The following is a 20,164-nucleotide window of genomic DNA, read 5'->3' as shown; positions in this document are numbered from 1 at the left end:
TGCCAGTCTTCCTTTCAATCCCAGGATTCTAAATAGATTTGACGAATGGATTGGAAGGGTAGTGTGGGAGAGATGAATGTGGTTTCAATGCTGCATACATGTAGAGCCCTCTCATAGAAACCACAAATGTGAGGCCACCAACAAGCATGACCAATGGACACACTAGCAGTGGTTTCTATGGCCCACAGACATGGACCCACTTTTCCTTAACACATTCACTAAATGCACAAAGAGCAATAAATGAAGTCCCCTTTGAATCGTTTAGCTCAGGGGTCTCCAAACTTTTTGGCCAGAGGGACACATCAAATATCTGGCAATGTGTGGAGGGCCGGAAAAAAAAAATTAAATATGAAATTTAAATAAATAAATTAGAGCTGGAACTTAGATGAGTGAATAAATGAATGAATGGGCCCATTCATTCAACCTCTCTGGCCCTCAGAACACCCTCCAGACACAATCAGAGCACAGTTCTGGTTATGTTCAGTTGAGTGGGCCAGAGGCTTTCAGGGGACAAGAGGTTGGCCGTGGGCCAGAAAGAGGCTTGCTGTGGGCCGCATCTGGCCCCCGGGCTGGAGTTTGGAAATCCCTGGTTTAGCTCAATGATAAATGAATAACATGCTTACTTTTTCAAACAGTTCTTCAGGGGTTATATTTGGGTCATATGGAATAGGTTCTCCAACATAGGTCCGCAGTTTTACTGGAAATGGTCCACAAACTGGAAAGATTAGTAACCGGGTTCGTTCATAAAGCCATCTCATTGGCCCTGTATGCAAAGATAAGATCAGACTCGGATAATACAGAGAGACTGCAGGTCTTCCTGAGGAGTTGCATTTAAGTATTTGGGACAACAAAAATCACCAGCTGAAGTAACAAGTGCTCAAGTGGAAATAAGACAAGCCAAGTCAAGTCAACCTTTATTAGGCATAAAAAATAAGTCAAGCAATCAGCCATCTGCACACCTTGCAATGTCGATAGTTCAGCTCGTACCTGTGTAGCCTTAGTGTGTCATCTGTCAGCAGCAAGATTTTCAGGCATTTCAGGCATCTTGCCAAGATGCTTGTTAGCTGGCCTGGATTGTCAGCTTTCATTTAAAACAAAATACAAGTGTCTACTTGCTCTGGAAACTAATAGACGTGCAAATACATGTAAGCAGCATTCTGTGTGAGTGTTCAGTGAGGATAGCCTTCTCCAGCCTTCCATTCTCCAATGAACAAAGGCAAAGCTGGGACTCATGTGTAGAATGTTGAAAATGTGTTTTCTTCCCCTCTCGCAAATGTGGCCATTGAGCTAGGAAAAGAATATAGTAACAACTGACATGTTTCAGGGTGGAATCTATTGTTCCTTTATACATTTACAGGGGGGTTTATGTATCTGCAGATCCCGCATCCGGGGTTTCACTTAACCATGGATTGGATCCTCAGTGCTCCCCCACCTACCTCCAGAGGTGAGGGGAACTGGGCTCCTTTCAACTCCCAAGGGTCTTCTGAGACCTGCAGAGGGACTCTGGGGTTTTCCCTGGCCTCCCTATGCCTTATAAGGCATTAAAACCGTCACTTCCATTTTTATTATAAAACGAATTCATTTTGTAGCCTTTTTGGTCAATCTGAGACCCACAGCAGCTGCAGGCTCACCTTGCCTCTGGAGGGTGAGGGTGCGTCTCTAGGTATCCGTGGTTTCACTTAACCACAGAGGGTTCTGGGAAAGGGGGTTTGGGGCACACCTGTATTGTGTTTTCACCCTCCCCTGGGGAAGTCTTGAGAGCTGCCAAGAGAATACAAGGGATAAATCAGTATAACTGATTGGGAAGCAGTGTCAACCTCCCTCCAGCAGCATATCAGTTTAGGTCTTATGTCTTGCTGTATAATGTGATTTATTTTTAGTGTTTGGGTATTTAAAAGACCTATCTCTGCACAAAAATTAGTGGAACACAACATTACTGCACACAGCTGAATGCTGGATTTCATCTGGGAAGAAGCATGAGGGGTAATTTAAGTAGAAAAACCTTTGCTTAGGTGATTTGTCCATAAGGCAGAACTACCATCCTCCAGCCCACCATGGACAGAGTCCCATTCATCCGCCTTGATCGTTTCCCTCTTGCTAACTGCTATACTCCACTCAGCTCCTTCCTTACCTACTTCTTTCTTGTGTAGAGTTTAAAGAGGCAAAAACCCTCTAAATCAATGTTTTCCAACCTGTGGGTTGTGACCCCAATGGAGTTACAAACTCTCACTTGAGGGTGTTGTGGCAAACTCTTGAAGCCTATGCGATAGAAGGCTTGGCAAACTCTCAAATCCTATGCAATAGAAGGCTTGGCAAACTCTCAAATCCTATGCAAGAGAAGGTTTGGATCCAATCCAATTGCCTTAGCTGACTTACCACAAATGAGTTCTTGATATAATCAAGAATACAGCCTCTTCTCACCCTCTTGCCCCACCGCTCCTAAGGTCAACGTTGCGCAGGTTGCTATTTCAAAGGGTTATTGTGAAGACACAAAAAGTAGGGGCAAACAAATTGGGGAAGGGCTGGGGATGGGTGGATTTGGGTCTGGGAGGGGGGCAGAACTGACAGTGGGTTTCAGTCTCATACTTTATGGGGGTCGTGGCACGAAAAAGGTTAAACACCTATGCTCCAAACTACACATAAGAAAGCAGCACTTCCTTCCCCCTCACCTTTCTCATGCAGGAAGGATAATAAATAATGTAGGAATTTTTGTGTCTCTGTTGTTATCCTTTTCACTATACTAGGGGGCGGACCATATTCTGATGCAATTGTTGAGCTCCAAGTTCATCAGATTGGGACCATTTTGGCAGTCTTGTATTCCCCTTCATCTGCCCTCCCATAAAAGCCAAGGCACGTTGCATACACGTTGCTAGAAAGCACCGACATAAGGGGTTAGGATTGTGCCCTTAGTGTTCTTAATGCAAAGAAAACATATCTTGTCCATAAAATGCACTAGAATACTTCATTGGGTAACTTCAAGGAAATGGAACACATAGTTCTGGATTTTAAAAATCATGGCAGGAAGCCTGCAAACATATCTAATAACTGGCTCCTTCACACCCAATGTGAGGTCATTCCAAGCTATCTGAATCATAGAAAAATGGGAATGTGCTAAAAAGGTTTTCACCCTGTGACCAAATAACTAGCTTGCCACGTGGCTCATTTGTGGGCTTACAAGCAGAAAAACAGATGTCTTTGAATAGATCTGTGGATAAATTCAATTAAATGGAAGATGTTTCACTGAAAGTTCCACTTTTTGGAGTGCAATCCTATAGAGCTGCATAATATATGATGTGTCCTGGGGCACTATGTAATGGAAGATCAGAAGATCATCAGGTGGACGATGTGGTGTTGACAGTGATCCCGTGTATTGACAGCTGTTTGATAGCTCTGGGAAGGGCAGGGCTGGCTCCACAGCTGTAATCAATCAAGGCCAATGGAGACCTGGTTGGACACCTGAGCTTCATTTGACCTTGATGGGGCTTTGAATGAGCTAAGGAGGTAGCTCACAGCTGAGTTGCATTTGCACTTAATGGGACACAAAGGATAAAAGGCAGCTTCAGAAGGACCAAAGGGGCCGGGAGAGAGGGACCCTGACCCAGAGGGAAACCCGGACCCTGACCCAGAGGGAGATGCTACCTGAGCCGGAGGGAACCAGACCAAGAGGGCTACCTGACCCAGACCTACAGGAGAAGGGGACTGCCAGGACTCTGCTGGAGGACACAGAAGACTGGGAAGACTGGATTGTGCTTTGGAGACCGGATTGGACTTGAATTGGAGGCTTCAGACCTTTACCCGCTGAGTTAAGTGGAGTTTTGGGGAGGGAAAGCCTCTGGACAAGAGGACTTGCAGGGAGTGTCTGTGTTCATAGCAATAAATTTGGGTAGTTGCTATAGATAAGGAGTTCTGTGTTCATTCCTTTGCACACCACAGCGGTTGTTCTAGAGATAAAGAGGGTGTTAAATAGCCAAAAAGCGGGCATTAGAAGGGAGTTGAGATATTTGGACGGGGCAAATTGGCGTAGTCAGCAGGAGTTGAAAATTAGGATAGGACACACTAGTGCACCATTAGCATCCCAAAAGGATTGGGCCATAAATCTCTTCTGGGCTCAACATAATAATGCTCACATAATTTACAGGCTTGCTGTAAGGATAAAAGGCGGTTGGACACTTTGAAGAGGATCATTGTATTTACCACTTTTGCATTTATGGCTATTTGAGCAAATCCTTGACGATTTCTCCAGATGAGTTTGTAATTGTTATCACCATAGTTTTGCTCCCGAAGTCCACCTGGTGCAATGAACAGCAGATGCCCTTTCTTCAGAAGAGCCACACACTCTTCTCTGTTTGCATGAGTACAGCCTCGCATGACAAAATATGTTTTTAGGCCTAGAAAAAAGGAACCAAACAATGATGGGTCATGTTATGTAATGACCTTACCATTAAGAAAAAGATTCAGGGCACAATTCTAACATGTGTTTAGGCTGGCGAGGAAGCCAGGCCAGCGCTCCCAGAAGCACCGGCCTGCAGTTGTGTGCCTGCCATAGGCTGACCTGGGGCAAATGCCCCAAGCGCCAACCTCTAGGGCCCCGCTCCCGACGGAGGCGGAAACTGTACTTCTGGTTAGAAACTGTGCTGATAGTGCCAGGGAACCTCACGGAGGTTTCCCCAGCATGGGAGGAGGTCACGTGAGGCTCTGTGAGCCTCTGGTAAGTAGGGGGGCGAATTTCTGCCTGAGGGGGGTGGCGACAGCCTGCGGGTGGGTGCAGTTGTGGAGCCTTGCCCTGGGCGCAGGACTGTGGAGGTCCGCGGCTGACAGCCTGTGGAGGCTGACGGAAGCCGACACAAGGACGAAAGGCAGGCAGCGGGGAGGTGGGAAGGAGGAGTGATGGTGTTCCTGGGCAGAGGGAGGGCAAGTGGTGGGCGGCCCCGGGGATGGGCAGGCAGGGACAGGGAGACAGGGCTGGGATCCCACAGTTTTGCCAAATCCCAAGCCCCTTTCCCAGGTGGAACAGAGCGGCTTCAAGCCTCTCCTCAGACTTGTGCCACCTCTGGAGACCCATTGAGGCCAGCAGCTCTTATCCAGAGGTAAGGGGAAGAGTTTCTCCTTGCCTCTGGCTAAGCTGCTTATGGCCCCTATCCTGCGCTGGATACAGCGCAAGCCTCCTGGCTTGCCTGTTCCAGCACAGGATAGGATTGCGCCCTCAGTTTCAAAAGATTTGAGAAAAAGACAAGCAGGAGGTATATTCTGGTGGTTGAGCAGAAGGCTGCCTGAAGAATGCTAAGCAGGAGTGGTCCTGGTTGAAAATTGGATGGGAGACTAAAAAGCTGGCAAAGCTGTTGTGAGATGACAGACCTGGAGGAGTCACTGTTGTGACCTCACTGTGAGAGGGTGAAGGACTCCTGCAGGAATGTGGAGAAGTATGGAGAGTCAGCTTCTAAGAAAGACAGAATGATTAACAGCTTTGCTGACCTGAACCTGCTCCTGCTCAGAAGGCATACCCACGTGCCCGAAATGATGTCAACACCATGAAGGATTCCATCTGGAAATGAATGGTTCCATGAGTACTCATAGAACAATCATTGTAAAACCTCCTTTGAAAGAAGGATGAGTTTAGTATAGCCTACCTATGTGAACCGCCTTGAGTCTCTAAGGCCACAATCCTAACTCACTTTCCAGCACCGGGGTAAGGGCAATGCCAAAGTAAGGAAACAAATGTTGCCTTACCTTGAGGAGGCCTCCATGACTGCCCCCTGAATGCAGGATGCAACATGTGCCCCCCGGCACAGCTATGACAGCACAGGAAAGTGGGTTAGGATTGCACCCTAAGTCTATAATGTGTTGTGAGAGTCAGTGAGAAAAACAGCATACAAATGCTATTATTATTATTATTATTATTGTTTATGAGCTGGACAGAAAAACCTAATGCAAGGACAGAACTACGTCTTCCCAAAGCTGTGTGTGCAGAGTAACATTAAGCAGGTATTTGCAGGAGAGAAATCAGCAGGTGGAATGCTGACCCTTCTCCTTCTTGCTGACCCTTTTCCTCTGCAATCCCTTTCATATCAGTTTCATTCCTTCCCAGTCCCAAAAAGAGGCAAACTACCCTTTCATTCTGAGCCAAGGAAGAGTGCATGGAGAGAAGGTGCTAAAGACTTCTCTTTCTACTCCTTTTCCACTCTTCCCCAAACTGCTGTTTCATCTGATGGGACGGAGATATTTTCTGGTTGGCTTTTCCCCTGGCATCCCCAAAGCAGATGAAATAACAGCCTGGGGAGGTGATTATTGACTTGGAATAAAGATATCTACAAAGCAGATGAACAACCCTACCATCTTCCCCTCCTCCATCCTGAATTACACCTGACCCTGGTTGAGACTGGGAACCAGTAGTTCCCTAACTTTTTAGCACCGGGACCCACTTTTTAAAATGACAATATTGGGACCCACCTAGGTTTACAAGACTTAAAAATATTCTTGAAAGAAATAATATTTTTACTTATTTACACATAATGATAACCAGAAAAAAGATGCTCTAACATTTCTCTCTCTCTATTTACACATACTTACAGGGCAATTCCAATTTTTGAAAGGCCTCAGTGCTTGAGGCAATTAGTTATCTGAGCCTTTCATCAACTGTGTGTTCATTGGAGGCTCTGCTCAGCTGCTATGGGACCCACCATAAATCCACCAGTGGGTCCTGACCTACAGTTTGGGAACCACTGCTTTATACAAAGGAAAGAGAGAAGAAATGCCAAGCCCCTGCAACCTGGGCCTTTACTGCGGTTTGTGTATCCGAGGGCAGAAATTTCTGCTTGGTCATCCTGTCACAGTACCCTTCATATGCCACAGTGGAGAACCACTTCAGGGAGTGGTGCCGCCATCCCTTAAGCATTGTGGGTGGCTGGGCTGGGACTTGTCAACCACCATAGCAGAGAGCTAGAGCTGGGTGGAGCAAAATTGAGTTGGGTGGGATTTAAAGGACAACCAAAACAGACAGTTGGGGTAGATTGAAGAAGGAGGAGACAAAGAGGGGAGAGCAAAAGGAGACTTAGGGCACAATCCTAACCAGGTCTACTCAGAAGTAAGTCCTATTTTGTTCAGTGGGGTTTACTCTCAGGAAAGTGTGGTTAGGATTGCAACCTTTGGAGGTGAAGGACAAACCAGAAAATTGGAAAAGGGGGCCAAGTTCAGAGGCAAGGAGGAGAGCCCCAAGTGGGGAAGAAGCAAAGGAAAAGATAATGAAAGAGAGATTATGGTACCTGAAGAAGGACAAGGGGTGGATATTACAGAAAGGAGGACAACAAGGGGAAGAGGAAGAGACCACAAAGGCAGCAGGAAGGGACCACAGAAGGAAGAAAGGAGAATGACAGTGATAAGCAGAGAAATGGAAGACGAAGAGCTCTCAGCCCAGCTGCCCGCTGCAGTTGGAAGGGCAAAGGTGGGCATCTGTCTGAGCAGGCTGCAGAGTAAAGAACTCCAAGGGTAATGTGGAGAGTGGAGACAGGGAAGAATGACAGAAAAACTAATCTATGTATGGAAACCAAGTCAGAGTAAAGAAGTAAAGAAGAGCCCAAAGTGAGGACGGATACTTTAGATTCATGTGCACACAGGGCACAATCCTAACCAACTTGCCAGCACTGGCATAGCTGTGGAGGAGGAGGTCTGGTCTAGAGGGTAGAGCCTCCGTTAGCCCAAAGATAACATCAGAAGGTTGCCAGTTCGAGGACACCGGCAGCTCCCTGAACAGCTGAGAATGGCTGAGAATGGTGAGACCTTGAAGCAGCTGACTAGCCCATCCTTCCCACTGCCCCCCACCTGGTGCTTGTTCTCAGTTAGCATGTTCCACCAATGCTCGAGATCAGGCAGGCCGGAGGTTCCTTTGGCGTTGCGTGCTTGCTAAGTGCATGGTGGACGGGTGGAGCGTCACCCCCTTCCAGGACATCTCTTGATGTGGGCCGCACCACCCACACCCCTTTAGTAACACCACAGGTGGAGAAGAGAGGTGCAGGGAGGAGATGAAACACCTTTAGTCGGCTTCTTGAATCTTGAATCTCTGGCATGCTCAGGCACGCCAGAGGCTCCTGTGGCGTTGCGTGCTTGCTAAGTGCTTCTTAAATCTTAAAGTTAAGAAGCTTAAAGAAGCTCAATGCTCCTTAAATCTAACTGCTTCTTAAATCTCTGGCATGCTCAGGCAGGCCAGAGGTTCCTGTGGCATTGCGTGCTTGCTAAGTGGGTGGGTGGTGCGTCACCCCCTTCCAGCACATCTCCTGATGCGGGCAGCACCACCCACACCCCTTTAGTAACACCAAAGGTGGAGGAAAGAGGTGCAGGGAGGAGAAGAAACACCTTTAGTCGGCTTCTTAAATCTTGAATTTTAATATTCCATTTAAAACACTTCCAGTGACCAAAGTTATAGGATTTTTCTTTACCTGGCAGAAGAAAGAAGAAATGGTCTGCCACCACACGGCACAGTCTTCCTGTCATTCTGAGGAACGTTGATGTAAAAAGGTAAAAGTCAATAGGTATGCTTCCATGGTAAAGGACAAGGACTGCGGGTCCTTTAGGAATATTGTCCGTGCCACGAACCTCATAACCTGTTCATGGATCAACAAGTGAGTTCTTCAGTAATGGAAATGGTGCAGATCAAACATGTATCTACATTCTTTAGTAGTCCAGGAGGAAGGAGCAAGCAGGGAAAAGCATGACCTTTCAGTGAGAAACTTACAGCCCAATCCAAACAGCACTCTATGCTGCTGGAGTGAGCTTTCTAGTGGCAAAACTTTCTGGCCATCCTTGAAGGTGAGCAGCCAGCTCTGCACACCAGCTGTCAACAGATGCTTGCCATAAACAGCAAGACCACACAGTGGGTGGGAGGGAGGTGGGTGGAATGTGCCAAAGTGTGGGCGGAAAGGAGAGCAAGGTCAGAGGAACATAGTCGCAGAAGTAACATATGCTATGGGACCCACATATTTTACGGCCCCCACTAAATGCTTGCAAGCTGTCTCTGATGAAATTGGCATCTCATAATCCAGCCACCCTGTTGTTTACGTGTCGGGGAACTGCATGCTGCATGGTATGTAATCATTTTGAATGTCATTAATAAGATGATTCAAATGAATAATTTTGCTCAAATTTAACTATACTGCAGGCACAATCCTCTTGTACCGGCAGAGTGCATGCTCGCTGGTACTGGCCGTCGCAAATATGCCAGAAAGCATGTTGCAACAGTGGAAGAGTTTGTGGTGCTGGGAGAAGGCCTCTGCCTGCCTGCCAGCACCCACAGAAGATTTATTATTTATTTATTTTTCACATTTTTATACCGCCCTTCCTCCAAAGAGCTCAGGGCGGTATACACAGCTGCTCCCCTCCCTTTGTCCTCACAACCTTGTGAGGTAGGTGAGGCTGAGAGAAAGTGACTGGCCCAAGGTCACCCAAGAAGCTTCATGGCTGAGGGGGGATTCAAACCTGGATCTTCCAGGTCTGAGTCCACCTCCCAAACCACTACACCATCCCGGCTCTCGTGTTGAGAGGGTTAGGACAGACAAAAGAAAATATTTCTTTACTCAGCGTGTGGTTGGTCTGTGGAACTGCTTGTCATAGGATGTGGTGATAGCATTGGGCCTAGATGCCTTTAAAAGGGAATTGGACAAATTTCTGGAGGAAAAATCCATCACGGGTTACAAGCCATGATGTGTATGTGCAACCTCCCGATTCCAGAAATGGGCTACAACAGAATGCCAGATGCAAGGGAGGGATATAGAATCATAGACTCATGGAATGGACCTAATAGGTCATCTAGTCCAACCCCCTGCCTTAGGCAGGAAATCCTCTTAGACCATCTCCAACAGATGTTTGTCGAGCCTCTGCTTGAATATCTCTAGTGAGGAAGAGTCCACCACCCCTCTCAGCAATCTGTTCCACAATATGAGCCCCCTGCACTGAGCACTGAAACCTGACAAGACACAGACCTTTGACTTTTCATGAATCAAGACCGCAATAATAAAAACAGACACAGAATAATCTTATTTCAGTAATAGATCTTTGGTGGCCAAACACTCTTAAAGTGCAAATAGCCACACAGGACAATCTAAGTGTCTAGTTAGAATAGCCTTCAACAAGTTGAGAGCCCATCCTTCTCATAAGAACAGGAGCCCTGCTGGATCAGGCCAAAGACCCATCTAGACCAGCTTCCTGCATCTCACAGTGCCCACCAAATGCCTCAAGGAGCACACAAGACAGTAAGATACAACCTGTCCTGGTGCCCTCCCCTGCACCTGGCATTCCGAGGTAGTCCACCCCTAAAATCAGGAGGTTGCACATACCCACCATGGCCCGTAACCCGTGATGGACTTTTCCTCCAAAGGACTTTTCCTTTCTCAAGCCATGCCAAAAACAAAATAAGAACTGTGAGGCACAATGCATACCGCAGCAGCTGAGCTCCACATGGGCTGACAGAGGGGCAGGGGAGGGCCAAACAGGGCAGGGAAAGGCGTCAACGAGGGCCCTTTATAACTTATGCAATAGGCCCAGCACTAGTTTAATGCAGCCATGGCAGGGAGAGCAGATCAGACCCAGGAAGCTGCCACATACAGTGGTGGTTTCACCTGCCAAATCCTCACCCCCTTCATAAAAAAACAGCCCCACTGGATCAGGCCATAGGCCCATCTAGTCCAGCTTCATGTATCTCACAGTGGCCCACCAAATGCCCCAGGTGGCACACCAGATAATAAGAGACCTGCACCCTGGTGCCCTTCCTTGCATCTGGCATTCTGATACATAACCCATTTCTAAAATCAGGAGGTTGCGCATACACATCATGGCTTGTAACCCATAATGGATTTTTCCTCCAGAAACTTTTCCAATCCCCTTTTAAAGGCATCTAGACCAGATGCCATCACCACATGCTGTGGCAAGGAGTTCCACAGACCAACCACACGCTGAGTAAAGAAATATTTTCTTTTGTCTGTCCTAACCCTCCCAACACGCAATTTTAGTGGATGTCCCCTGGTTCTGATGTTGTGTGAGAGGGTAAAGAGCCTGGTGTTGTGTCAGAGGGGATAAGATCTGACGTGCACCACTGCTATCCAATCCATCCCCTCCCTCACCTTCCCCTAGTTCCCATTTCCTGGTTCCTCCTGTGGAATACCCCAATCCTCCCCACCTATTGCCCACTGCTGCTGCTGACTTAGTGTTGTGAGAAGTCCAGGAAAGTTACTGCCACACAGTTGGTGCTGCTTGCCATTTCTGTCATGGCCTGGCAGTATGCTATAAAGCACATTTTGCAACACCATAAGTCAGGCTGCCTATTGCTACAAAACTAGAGGATAAGGCTCCTTAGGGCACAATCCTAACCTCTGATGTCAGTGCTTTCATAAAGCACTGCACCCTCTCACATAAAGGATTGCACCCTTAGTAATTAAGAAAGGAAAATCATACTTACCATGCAACAATTTTCCTAGCATACTCATCACAAATGCATGTATTCGCTGTGATTTCCTCCACTGTTCGCTATCAGGATCATCTGGCAGGTTACCAATTCTTTTATGAATGATTGTGTAGATACCACCAATATAAAAAAGGATCAGTCCAATTAATATTGGAAAATATAGTATTATCAGAGTTGCTAATAATCCCAGCTGAAATTTCATGAAGGTGAGATAATTTTCCAATGTATACGCCAGCCAAGTTGTAGGTTCTTCTCCAAAAGTATAGTTTGTGTCTTTTGCTGTCATTTTTGGTATAAAGGACAAGCCAAGAACCCAACAGGTTCTTCACGTTTATTCCTGGAGTGGAAAAAATAAAAAATAAAGGACACAGTGAACAGACTCACAGTAAGTGGGTGCAAATTAGACCTAGCCAAAGGCACCGCCCTTGGGAAAAAAATTTGCTTTAACTCTCAGATTGGGGGGGGGGGGAAGATCTGCCTCTCTCCATCTTCTCAGACACTTATCACTTCTGCAGTTCCTTTGAAAGCAACAGATGCTGGGATATCAGGGGCCCTGGAGACAGGAGTAACCCAAAAATGCTTCTCCAACTCGAATTTCCTCCAAATGAGACAAACCTTCATTTGATTTCTAAAATTCACCTCTCATTTCACGCATTTCAGGCATTTTTGAGCTTCTGAAGTTTGTTCAGGGGAGGAGAGTGCTGAGCTAGAACACTGGAGACTGGCAGGAGCAGAAGCTGCCACATCCAAAGATAAAGAGAGCGGTATCTGGCATGTTGCCTCAGACATCAGAAATCTGGGGTCTGCCCAGGGCTTGATAACATGCATTGTTAAAGTCCGATGTCCCTGAGAATTTAGGCAAGATGATTGACAATAGCTGGGATTCAAAGAGCCGTCTGAGGCTTGCCTGTGAGCCATGCTAAAGTCACTCCAATATCATCAACAACGTACAACCCAACCTGGACACTGGTCTGGTGGTTTTAGCCGTCAGCTCTTAGTGACAACTAATCATTGCTCTGTCCGTTATTCTGAGTTTGTCATGTGGCAGGTTATGACTGGAAGTGTCATTTTTGGCTTGTCAATTCTGTCTTCTCATGCCATGGGGAGGGGGGGGGTTATTGTAATTTTAGAAATGTCTGTTGTAAATTCTGCAGATATAAGTCTATGTCAGAGAGCCAGAACGATTGTGGCTATACAGAGGGAATAAATTGTGTGGTGGGTTCTAACTGGAAGCTGAAAGCACATAGATAAAGTCAGTCCTTGTTAAATGTGCTCTTATGCACATGGATTTGCTTACCTCGCACGACTTGCTGCCTCTTCTCAGCTAGCCACTACACCGTGAAGCTATCTGTGGCACTGTGGCCATCCTGAAGCTATTCACAGGCAAAATTTGCAACTATCTGTGCCATTTTGAAGCTTCACATGGCCATTTAGAAAGTCTTCACTGCCTTTTGCTGCCATTCTAAAGGTCTCCAAGCCATTTGGAAGGTCTCCATTGCTGGTAGGTTTAGCTGCCCCTTCTCCTAACCCCACTGATTCCATAGGATCAATGACTCTGTATTCCCAGATTCGGTATCTGCTGGGGCTTCCAGGAAACTTACTCCAGGGAATTAGTTATTTATTTATATACCACCTTTCTCTGTTTTTACAAAGCATTCAAGGTGATTTACATAGGCAGGTGAATCTTAAGACACCATTTTTCAATGGGGTTTTAAAAATATTTGTTCTGTGAGAGATGTTTCCCTTGTGGTGTGGTTTATCTCATCCGGCTGCATGCTATCCAGCTTCCACAAATAACTGTAAATCAAGGCCAGGTAGGTTTTTAAGGTCTTTAACCATTCTTGCCAGTTGACTCTACAAACTCCCTCACCCTCTTGCAGCAGGGGGCTCATCAGCAACCAAGGACGTGCAGTCATTGGAGGCAGGTGAGCAGCGCCTTACCTGAGCTCGCAGCCCTGAATTTCCACATTCAACAGAAGATGTTCTCTGGTTGCATCCAGGAGCCTTTCTGAAGCCCTCAAAAGCTATGTGTGGCCTCTGGGGGGCTTCAGAAAGTCTCCCAGAGCTGTTTTAAAAGCTGGACATGCTTTAAAAACACTGCCAGGAGGCTTTCTGAAGACCACCGAGGCTGCATGCTGCCTCTGTGGGCCTGACAAAGGCTCCAAACACAACTTGTAAAAGGTTTCATTCACATTCGAAGGCCTAGAGACCCAGAAGTGTTACATCACTTCTCGGTTACATGCCTTTCTGTGCCTCACCAGCACAGAATGGCATGGCACGTCCTTGTCAGCAACTCCATCCTCTGACAATGGTGAGAAGTATTCTGTCACCACAGAGTCTTCTCAGCAACTCCAGCCTCTCATGCACTTTATCAGCCTGGCTTTGTGTCTCCCCTCCAAACACATGGCCCAAGTTGCTTCTGCTTTGCTCTTTGGGCAATACAACAGCTCACTCACCAGACCACAACTCCTGACCCTCATACAGAATTGACCATATGTGTAGTAATAAATGGGTTTCCAGCCTAAGGTAGTGCCTATGTGTCCATCAATTAGCTGCACAACAGTGTCTGGAGAATGAAACTGTTCTGATGCTGAGTGGTCCAGGTTCATACTGATGCTGGGTTGAAAGTTGTTAAAATATCTGATGGAATTTCTTGACACCCTTATGCCTGCAGGTTGGAATGATGGAGGTGTCATCAGGGCAGCCTAGGTAGAGAAGTGTTCTTTGAAGACTGGAACCAAGCAAACGTTCTTCTACTCCAGCCATAAAAAAATTATTTTGGAGCCATGCAGGCACCTAGGGCAGTGTCGCTGACCTGAAGGTACAAGTTGTCAGATACAGTTTGAAATAACTGTGGGTGAGGACAAAGGGGAAAAGCTTTGTCAGTGGATGTGTTACAGCATCCTCGGGAATGATATCTCACGTAGCTTGTAAGGATATTGGTGAACAGGACCTCTACATGCATGGTTGTCAGGATAGGTTCTCTGGGAGACAGATTATAGTTTCTTCAGGGAATCAGTGTCAGCAGGGTCAAAGGAGGGCTGTCAGTGACTGCAAAGTGATCCAGGGCCATAGCACCTAATTGTTAGCTCACTCTCTCTTTTCTTGCTCCCTTCTCTCCCCTGTTTGGACACAGCTGAAAGGGGAAAAGTCTTGGTAGACTGAATCTGCTGCTAGCAGCCCAGGTGATCAGGCTAGCCAGACAGGGCCCCTGGGCAGAACCCCCCTCCTAGAACAGTACTGAGCCCCAGGGGTTTCTATCAAACATCACTTTCATGATAATGCCTGCAGACGTGACAATACACTGGACTTCAATACACTGCATCCTGCAGTGGGGTGGCACTCACGGAGGTCTCCTCAAAGTAAGGGAATGCTTGTTCCTGTACCTTGGAGCTGCATTGCCCTTATGTCGGTGCTGGAAAATGGGCTAGGTTTGTGCCCTTGGTTAGTTGAGTTTTTTTAAAATGAACCAAACGTGTAAAATGAGTGAGAGTCAAGAAAAGACTGGCAGAAAAAGAATGGTTGAAACACTCACAGGAATGATACCATTTCTGACATCAGCAGATGGCACTGAGTCACTGCAGAATTTCACATGTGCATATATCAGAGAGCAGCTGCCCAGTGGCATAGCCAACCGACATGCCCGCCCAGGCCACGCTGGTCACCTGCCACCCCCCCCAAAGTAATTGCGTTGACGTGATGACATCACCACAGTTACTTCTGGCATGGTTAATCGGTTGCACCAGCAAAGGCTCAGGGGGTGGGCAGAATCCACTCATGCAGCCTTCCTCAGAACAGCCAATTGGCCACAATTACTTCTGGCACAGCCAGTTGGCCATGCTGGCAAAGGCACAAGCCACCCTCGGAGACTTTCTCAGCCACACAACGCCAAGGAAGCCTCCTGGGGCAGTGTCTTCTGCCTGCCACTGGAGCTTTTCTTGGTGCAGGCAGAGTGGACCACTCTGGAGCAGCAGGCAAGAGGATCTGCCACCACCCCAGGAAGACCCAAATGCCAACTGGTACCACATGATACTGTGCAGCTTATGGAAGCTACATCAATACGGCTGCCAAGCATTTTGAACAAGCCTTATAAATGTCTGAAACCACAAGCAGCAAAACATAACAAATTATGAAGACTGTCTGATTAAACAAGTTCTATCTTACCTTATCAGGGCCACCAGCCAGCTCTTTCCTCTTGCTTTTTGTTGTCTCCAGTGAGGTCTCTCCTCTCTCTGTCTCTCCACAGAGTGAGTTCTCAGTCTTTGGAATAACAAGAAATCCACAATTTCCGCATCTGCTTGGGAGTTTTATCTTTCAACTTTAATGACATCACCCTGTTATTTGATCTTTCCTTCTCACTGCCTGGAGGACAGCTGGCAGGAACCCAAACCAATCCTTCAGCTCACATGCACATGAAGGCCTGTAAATTAATTTTTAACAGAGAAGCTGGGGGACGGGTGGAGAAGGCCTACAATGCGCAGAGAAAATACCAGGGAACAAAGGAAAATACAGATTTATCACAAGTAGTGTGCCACAAATAGCTACGTGCTGGTGCCAAAAGGTCTGACATAAAGTCCATCTAGGCCAGGGGTCTGCAAACTATGGCCCGGGGGGGGGGGTACATTCAGACTGTCACAAGATATCCAGCTCACAGCAAAATACTTTTTTTCCCAACCACATGGTTGTACAGTTAACATGTAGTTCTATCCGCCTGACTCCTTACCATTTGGCCAGAGTGGTGTCAGCTGGCTAACCCTCATTTCAGTCACCTGGGCCATTTGTTTTAAGACCCTCAAACAATAATTATTCAATGTTAACCTCATTCCTGGTGATAAAACAAACCGGGTTTCCACACACTGACTTTTAAACAGTGCCACAAAATGATTGCAGTTTTTGCACATTTGTAAACAAATCATAACAAACCGGGTTCTGCAACAGACTGGGCAGAGACAGTGTGCTGTGTGTCACTTGCTTCTGTCCTAAATAAAATTGATTTTTTTTTTCTGGCCTGCAAAAATATATGATTTGGCCCTCGTACTGAAAAATTTGGAGATGGTTGGTTTAGACTGACATCCCTACTATAAGAATGCCAAAGCCTGAAACAAGAGGTTGTTCGGATTCCCTGATTTGCATAGATTGGGCAAGAGACAGAATCCTGGTAGAGGTCCTGGGCTGTATGAGCACAGATTTACTCCTGCTAATCTTTAGGAAAGCCTGTCATGACCCAACTCAACCCACAGATGTATTGAAGTCTCTCCTCACACCAGCACCACCTTGCTCTAGGAGCAAAGAAGGAAATCCCTGCTAACTGGGTAAGAGGCACTTTTTCAAGTAGGTGCTCCTCTTTTATTTAGCAGGGGAGAGTAACTGGCCCTCCTCACCCCAGCAGTGTCTTTTATACTGGCTGTCTGCTGGTGTTCTTTTGTATCTTTTTAGATTGTGAGCCCTTTTGGGACAGGGAGCCATTAGTTATTTGATTTTCTCTATAAACCACTTTGTGAACTTTCATTGAAGAGTGATGTATAAATACTGTTAATAATAATAATAATAATAATTTAAAAAAACAAAAACAAAACAGGAGTTCCTGGTCTTGTAAGTTGTAATCCTATCTTACTCCACTGGAAACAAACTAATTATAAACACTTGGAACCTAAAGCAGCCAAAAATAACATAAATTCTGTGTTTGTGTTGGCATCCTTCAGTCTCGGAAGACTATGGTAATGTTAGCACTATTAACACTAAGACAGTGTTAATACACTCTGAATAGTGTTCTGGAACAGAGTGTCCTCTCCAGTGCACGAAGCCTGGGTAAAGTAGATATGGAGGATAGACTGTTACCCATGCAGCAAATCCCCCCTCTCCACGTCGCTGAAATGGTCCAATGGAAAGGCAGAAGCCAATACGGTTGGTTCCAGCGACGTCGCAGGAGTTGCCAGAACGTGACTGTGTTCAGCCATGAACTGCCTCAGGGACTCTGGCTCTGGATTTTGCCTCGAGGTTGACTCCCTCGGGGCTGAGGGATAAGAATAGGCCCTCAGTTTGGCTGTACTTGTTGTAAGAGGCGACTGAACAGCCACCGGGTAGATGGGACTCGTTAGCCTGGAAAGGCAGCTCATCTGAGAGAAGGAAAACTCTGATCCCAAACCTCCGCTGCCTTGCGGCTACATCCAGTTATAGAAAAGGCTTCAGGATAAATTCTGACCTTTGTTTGATTAAACAAGTCCTATCTTATCCTATGGGGTCACCAGCAAGCTCTTTCCTCTCATGTTTTGTTGTCCCCAGTGAGGTCTCTCCTCCTAGGGGCTCACAGAGTGAGTTCTTGGCCTTTGGAGCTCACCCTCCTCTAGGAACAAAGAAAAAACCAAGAGTTCCTGCTCTTACAACTTCTTTTGTTGTCCCCTTGGGCAGAAGTGAGAAATCCAGGATTTCAGCATAGCTGTGACTGAGTAACAGGACTCTGCCCCAAGTTAACAACAAAGACACAAATGCAAGATCTTTCCAATTCAAGCCTTATTTCTTATTTTAAAATGGTTGATTATGGCTGTTGCTTTAATTTTTAAACTGCCATCTCAATGCCAAAGCCAGTTTGGTCTATTTTACCCGGATTGCAGGTTGAGGAGCCTGTGGTTAAGAAATAGTGGTTTACAACAGCCCTGTAACGTTCTACCACAGTTGTTCTCAAACTTTTTGGGAGATTTACTCCCAAAGTAAGTCTTTGCTGAGGAGGGGTGAAGGCAAAAAGTAAGCACAAACCATCTCCTGACTGCATTTGCAAACAGGAAGTGGTTTGCACTCACTATTTTTGAACATTCCCAGGCTCAGGGAGCCTTACAGAGGACTGTGCAGGGCTCCCTGCACCTTCCGCTTTCTTTCCCAAGCCCACAGTAAGTAAAAGCATCCCCCCTCATCCCCCTTAGTGATGCGGTCCTGGGGATCGCATCACTGCCCCTTCCTCCACCCCTTAAAAGGCTGGGGAAGCTTTACACAAGCTGATGGGTCACAACCCACCGGTTTGAGAACAAGTTTGACAGGGATACAAACACCAGCAGGGAAAGACCTGCCTGCATCCTAGTCCAAGTAAATTCCACCTGATCAGCCCCATTCCCTCACCTCAGAAGACTTTTACAGGAACTGCTGCCTGAATCAGCTAGTAGGTAGCCTGGACTTTGGGTGCTACAGGATGAGGAGCCTCCTTGGTGGGTTTCGGTAACCATGATGGGGCAATGGGCAGATCTGGAATTATTGCATGGATGACTTAGGGCCCAATCCTATCCAATTTTCTAGTGCTGGTGCAGCCATGCCCATGGGGCATGCTCTGCATCCTGTGGTGGGGAGGTAATCACAGAGGCCGAATCAAGGTATGAGAACATTTGTTCCCTTAGCTGGGGGGCTGCATTGTGGCTGCACTGGTGCTGGAAAGTTGGATAGGATTGGGCCCTTATTAGTCTATTCTTGCATACATTGATTTATAGCTGTTTGCCCAGGGGCAGAAGAGCAGGGTAAACATTTTTCAAATACATTAATCATTAATAGATAGTTAATAGTGCAGAATAGATGTTGAGCTGAGGATGGTTTACATTTGCAGCCAAAACACACCCCCAGCCCCCACAGAACGCCCTTCAGTTTGCAGTAATTCTATCTAAACTGTCCTTCATAGTCCATCCCAGGCTACATCTAACATGAGTCTGCACACAGAAAACCTGTGGCTCCACTGACTTTTATGCAGGCATAAACAACACAGTCCTGGAACGAGCTGGAATCCCTAGCATGTATGCACTGCTGAAACAGAGACGCCTGCGTTGGCTCAGTCATGTTGTGAGAATGGATGATGGCCGGATCCCAAAGGATCTCCTCTATGGTGAACTCGTGCAAGGAAAGCGCCCTACAGGTAGACCACAGCTGCGATACAAGGACATCTGCAAGAGGGATCTGAAGGCCTTAGGAGTGGACCAAAAAAGGTGGGAAACCCTGGCCTCTGAGTGGCCCGCTTGGAGGCAGGCTGTGCAGCATGGCCTTTCCCAGTTTGAAGAGACACTTGGCCAACAGTCTGAGGCAAAGAAGAAGGCCCATAGCCAGGGAGACAGACCAGGGACAGACTGCACTTGCTCCCAGTGTGGAAGGGACTGTCACTCCCGAATCGGCCTTTTCAGCCACACTAGACGCTGTTCCAGAACCACCATTCAGAGTGTGATACCATAGTCTTTCGAGACTGAAGGTTGCCAACAGAAAAACCACACTTTGAAATGTTTCAAACTTTTTTGAAATCACAATGAACTATCCAGAGCAGCTAAACATGTGTTATGTATTGTTAATGAGTGCTAAGAATCCTGGTCAGCTAGTGAGCAAAATAGTCCCTGAGTTAGGTGCCTGAAGTCCATGGAAAACATGCCAATGTGGGTAATATGGCTACACGTCTACAAGCTGAACTCTCAAAATTGCAAGATGTGCTTATGACTTCTTGCTTTTCTTATTTCCGTTTGAGCATTCATTACTTTAGCTGGTGATGCTGCCTATGCCAGGTTCCCCCCCCCCCAAATATTTAAATGCAGTATCCCAGCTCCTCTCCAATGAGTTCCAGGACCCGGGGCCATAACTGAAAAATACCCATCCTGTATGCAGACCAATCAGGCAGCATACCATCCACGCTGCACCATGGATCAATTCTCCCCCGCTACCCAACATCACAATAGATAGGTAGAAACATGAGAACAGGTGGTC

At 46.8% G+C, this 20,164-nt stretch overlaps 1 protein-coding gene across 1 annotated transcript; it reads right to left on the bottom strand.

Annotated features, from left to right (window-relative positions):
- Positions 1-684: 684 nt before the first annotated feature.
- LOC136648924 (DGAT1/2-independent enzyme synthesizing storage lipids-like) lies at positions 685-15,701 on the bottom strand. Its single transcript, XM_066625248.1, has 5 exons — positions 15,611-15,701; positions 11,441-11,783; positions 8,430-8,594; positions 4,195-4,388; positions 685-763 (listed from the first exon to the last, which is right to left on the bottom strand). The coding sequence occupies exons 2-5, from the start codon at positions 11,730-11,732 to the stop codon at positions 755-757; spliced, it is 660 nt and encodes a 219-aa protein (XP_066481345.1). The 5' UTR covers positions 11,733-11,783; positions 15,611-15,701; the 3' UTR covers positions 685-754.
- Between the last annotated feature and the right edge of the window lie 4,463 nt (positions 15,702-20,164).

The sequence above is a fragment of the Tiliqua scincoides genome, chromosome 4 (assembly GCF_035046505.1).
Source record: "Tiliqua scincoides isolate rTilSci1 chromosome 4, rTilSci1.hap2, whole genome shotgun sequence".
NCBI classification, from domain to species: Eukaryota; Metazoa; Chordata; class Lepidosauria; order Squamata; family Scincidae; genus Tiliqua; species Tiliqua scincoides.
This window is presented reverse-complemented; position numbering and strand designations above follow the sequence as displayed.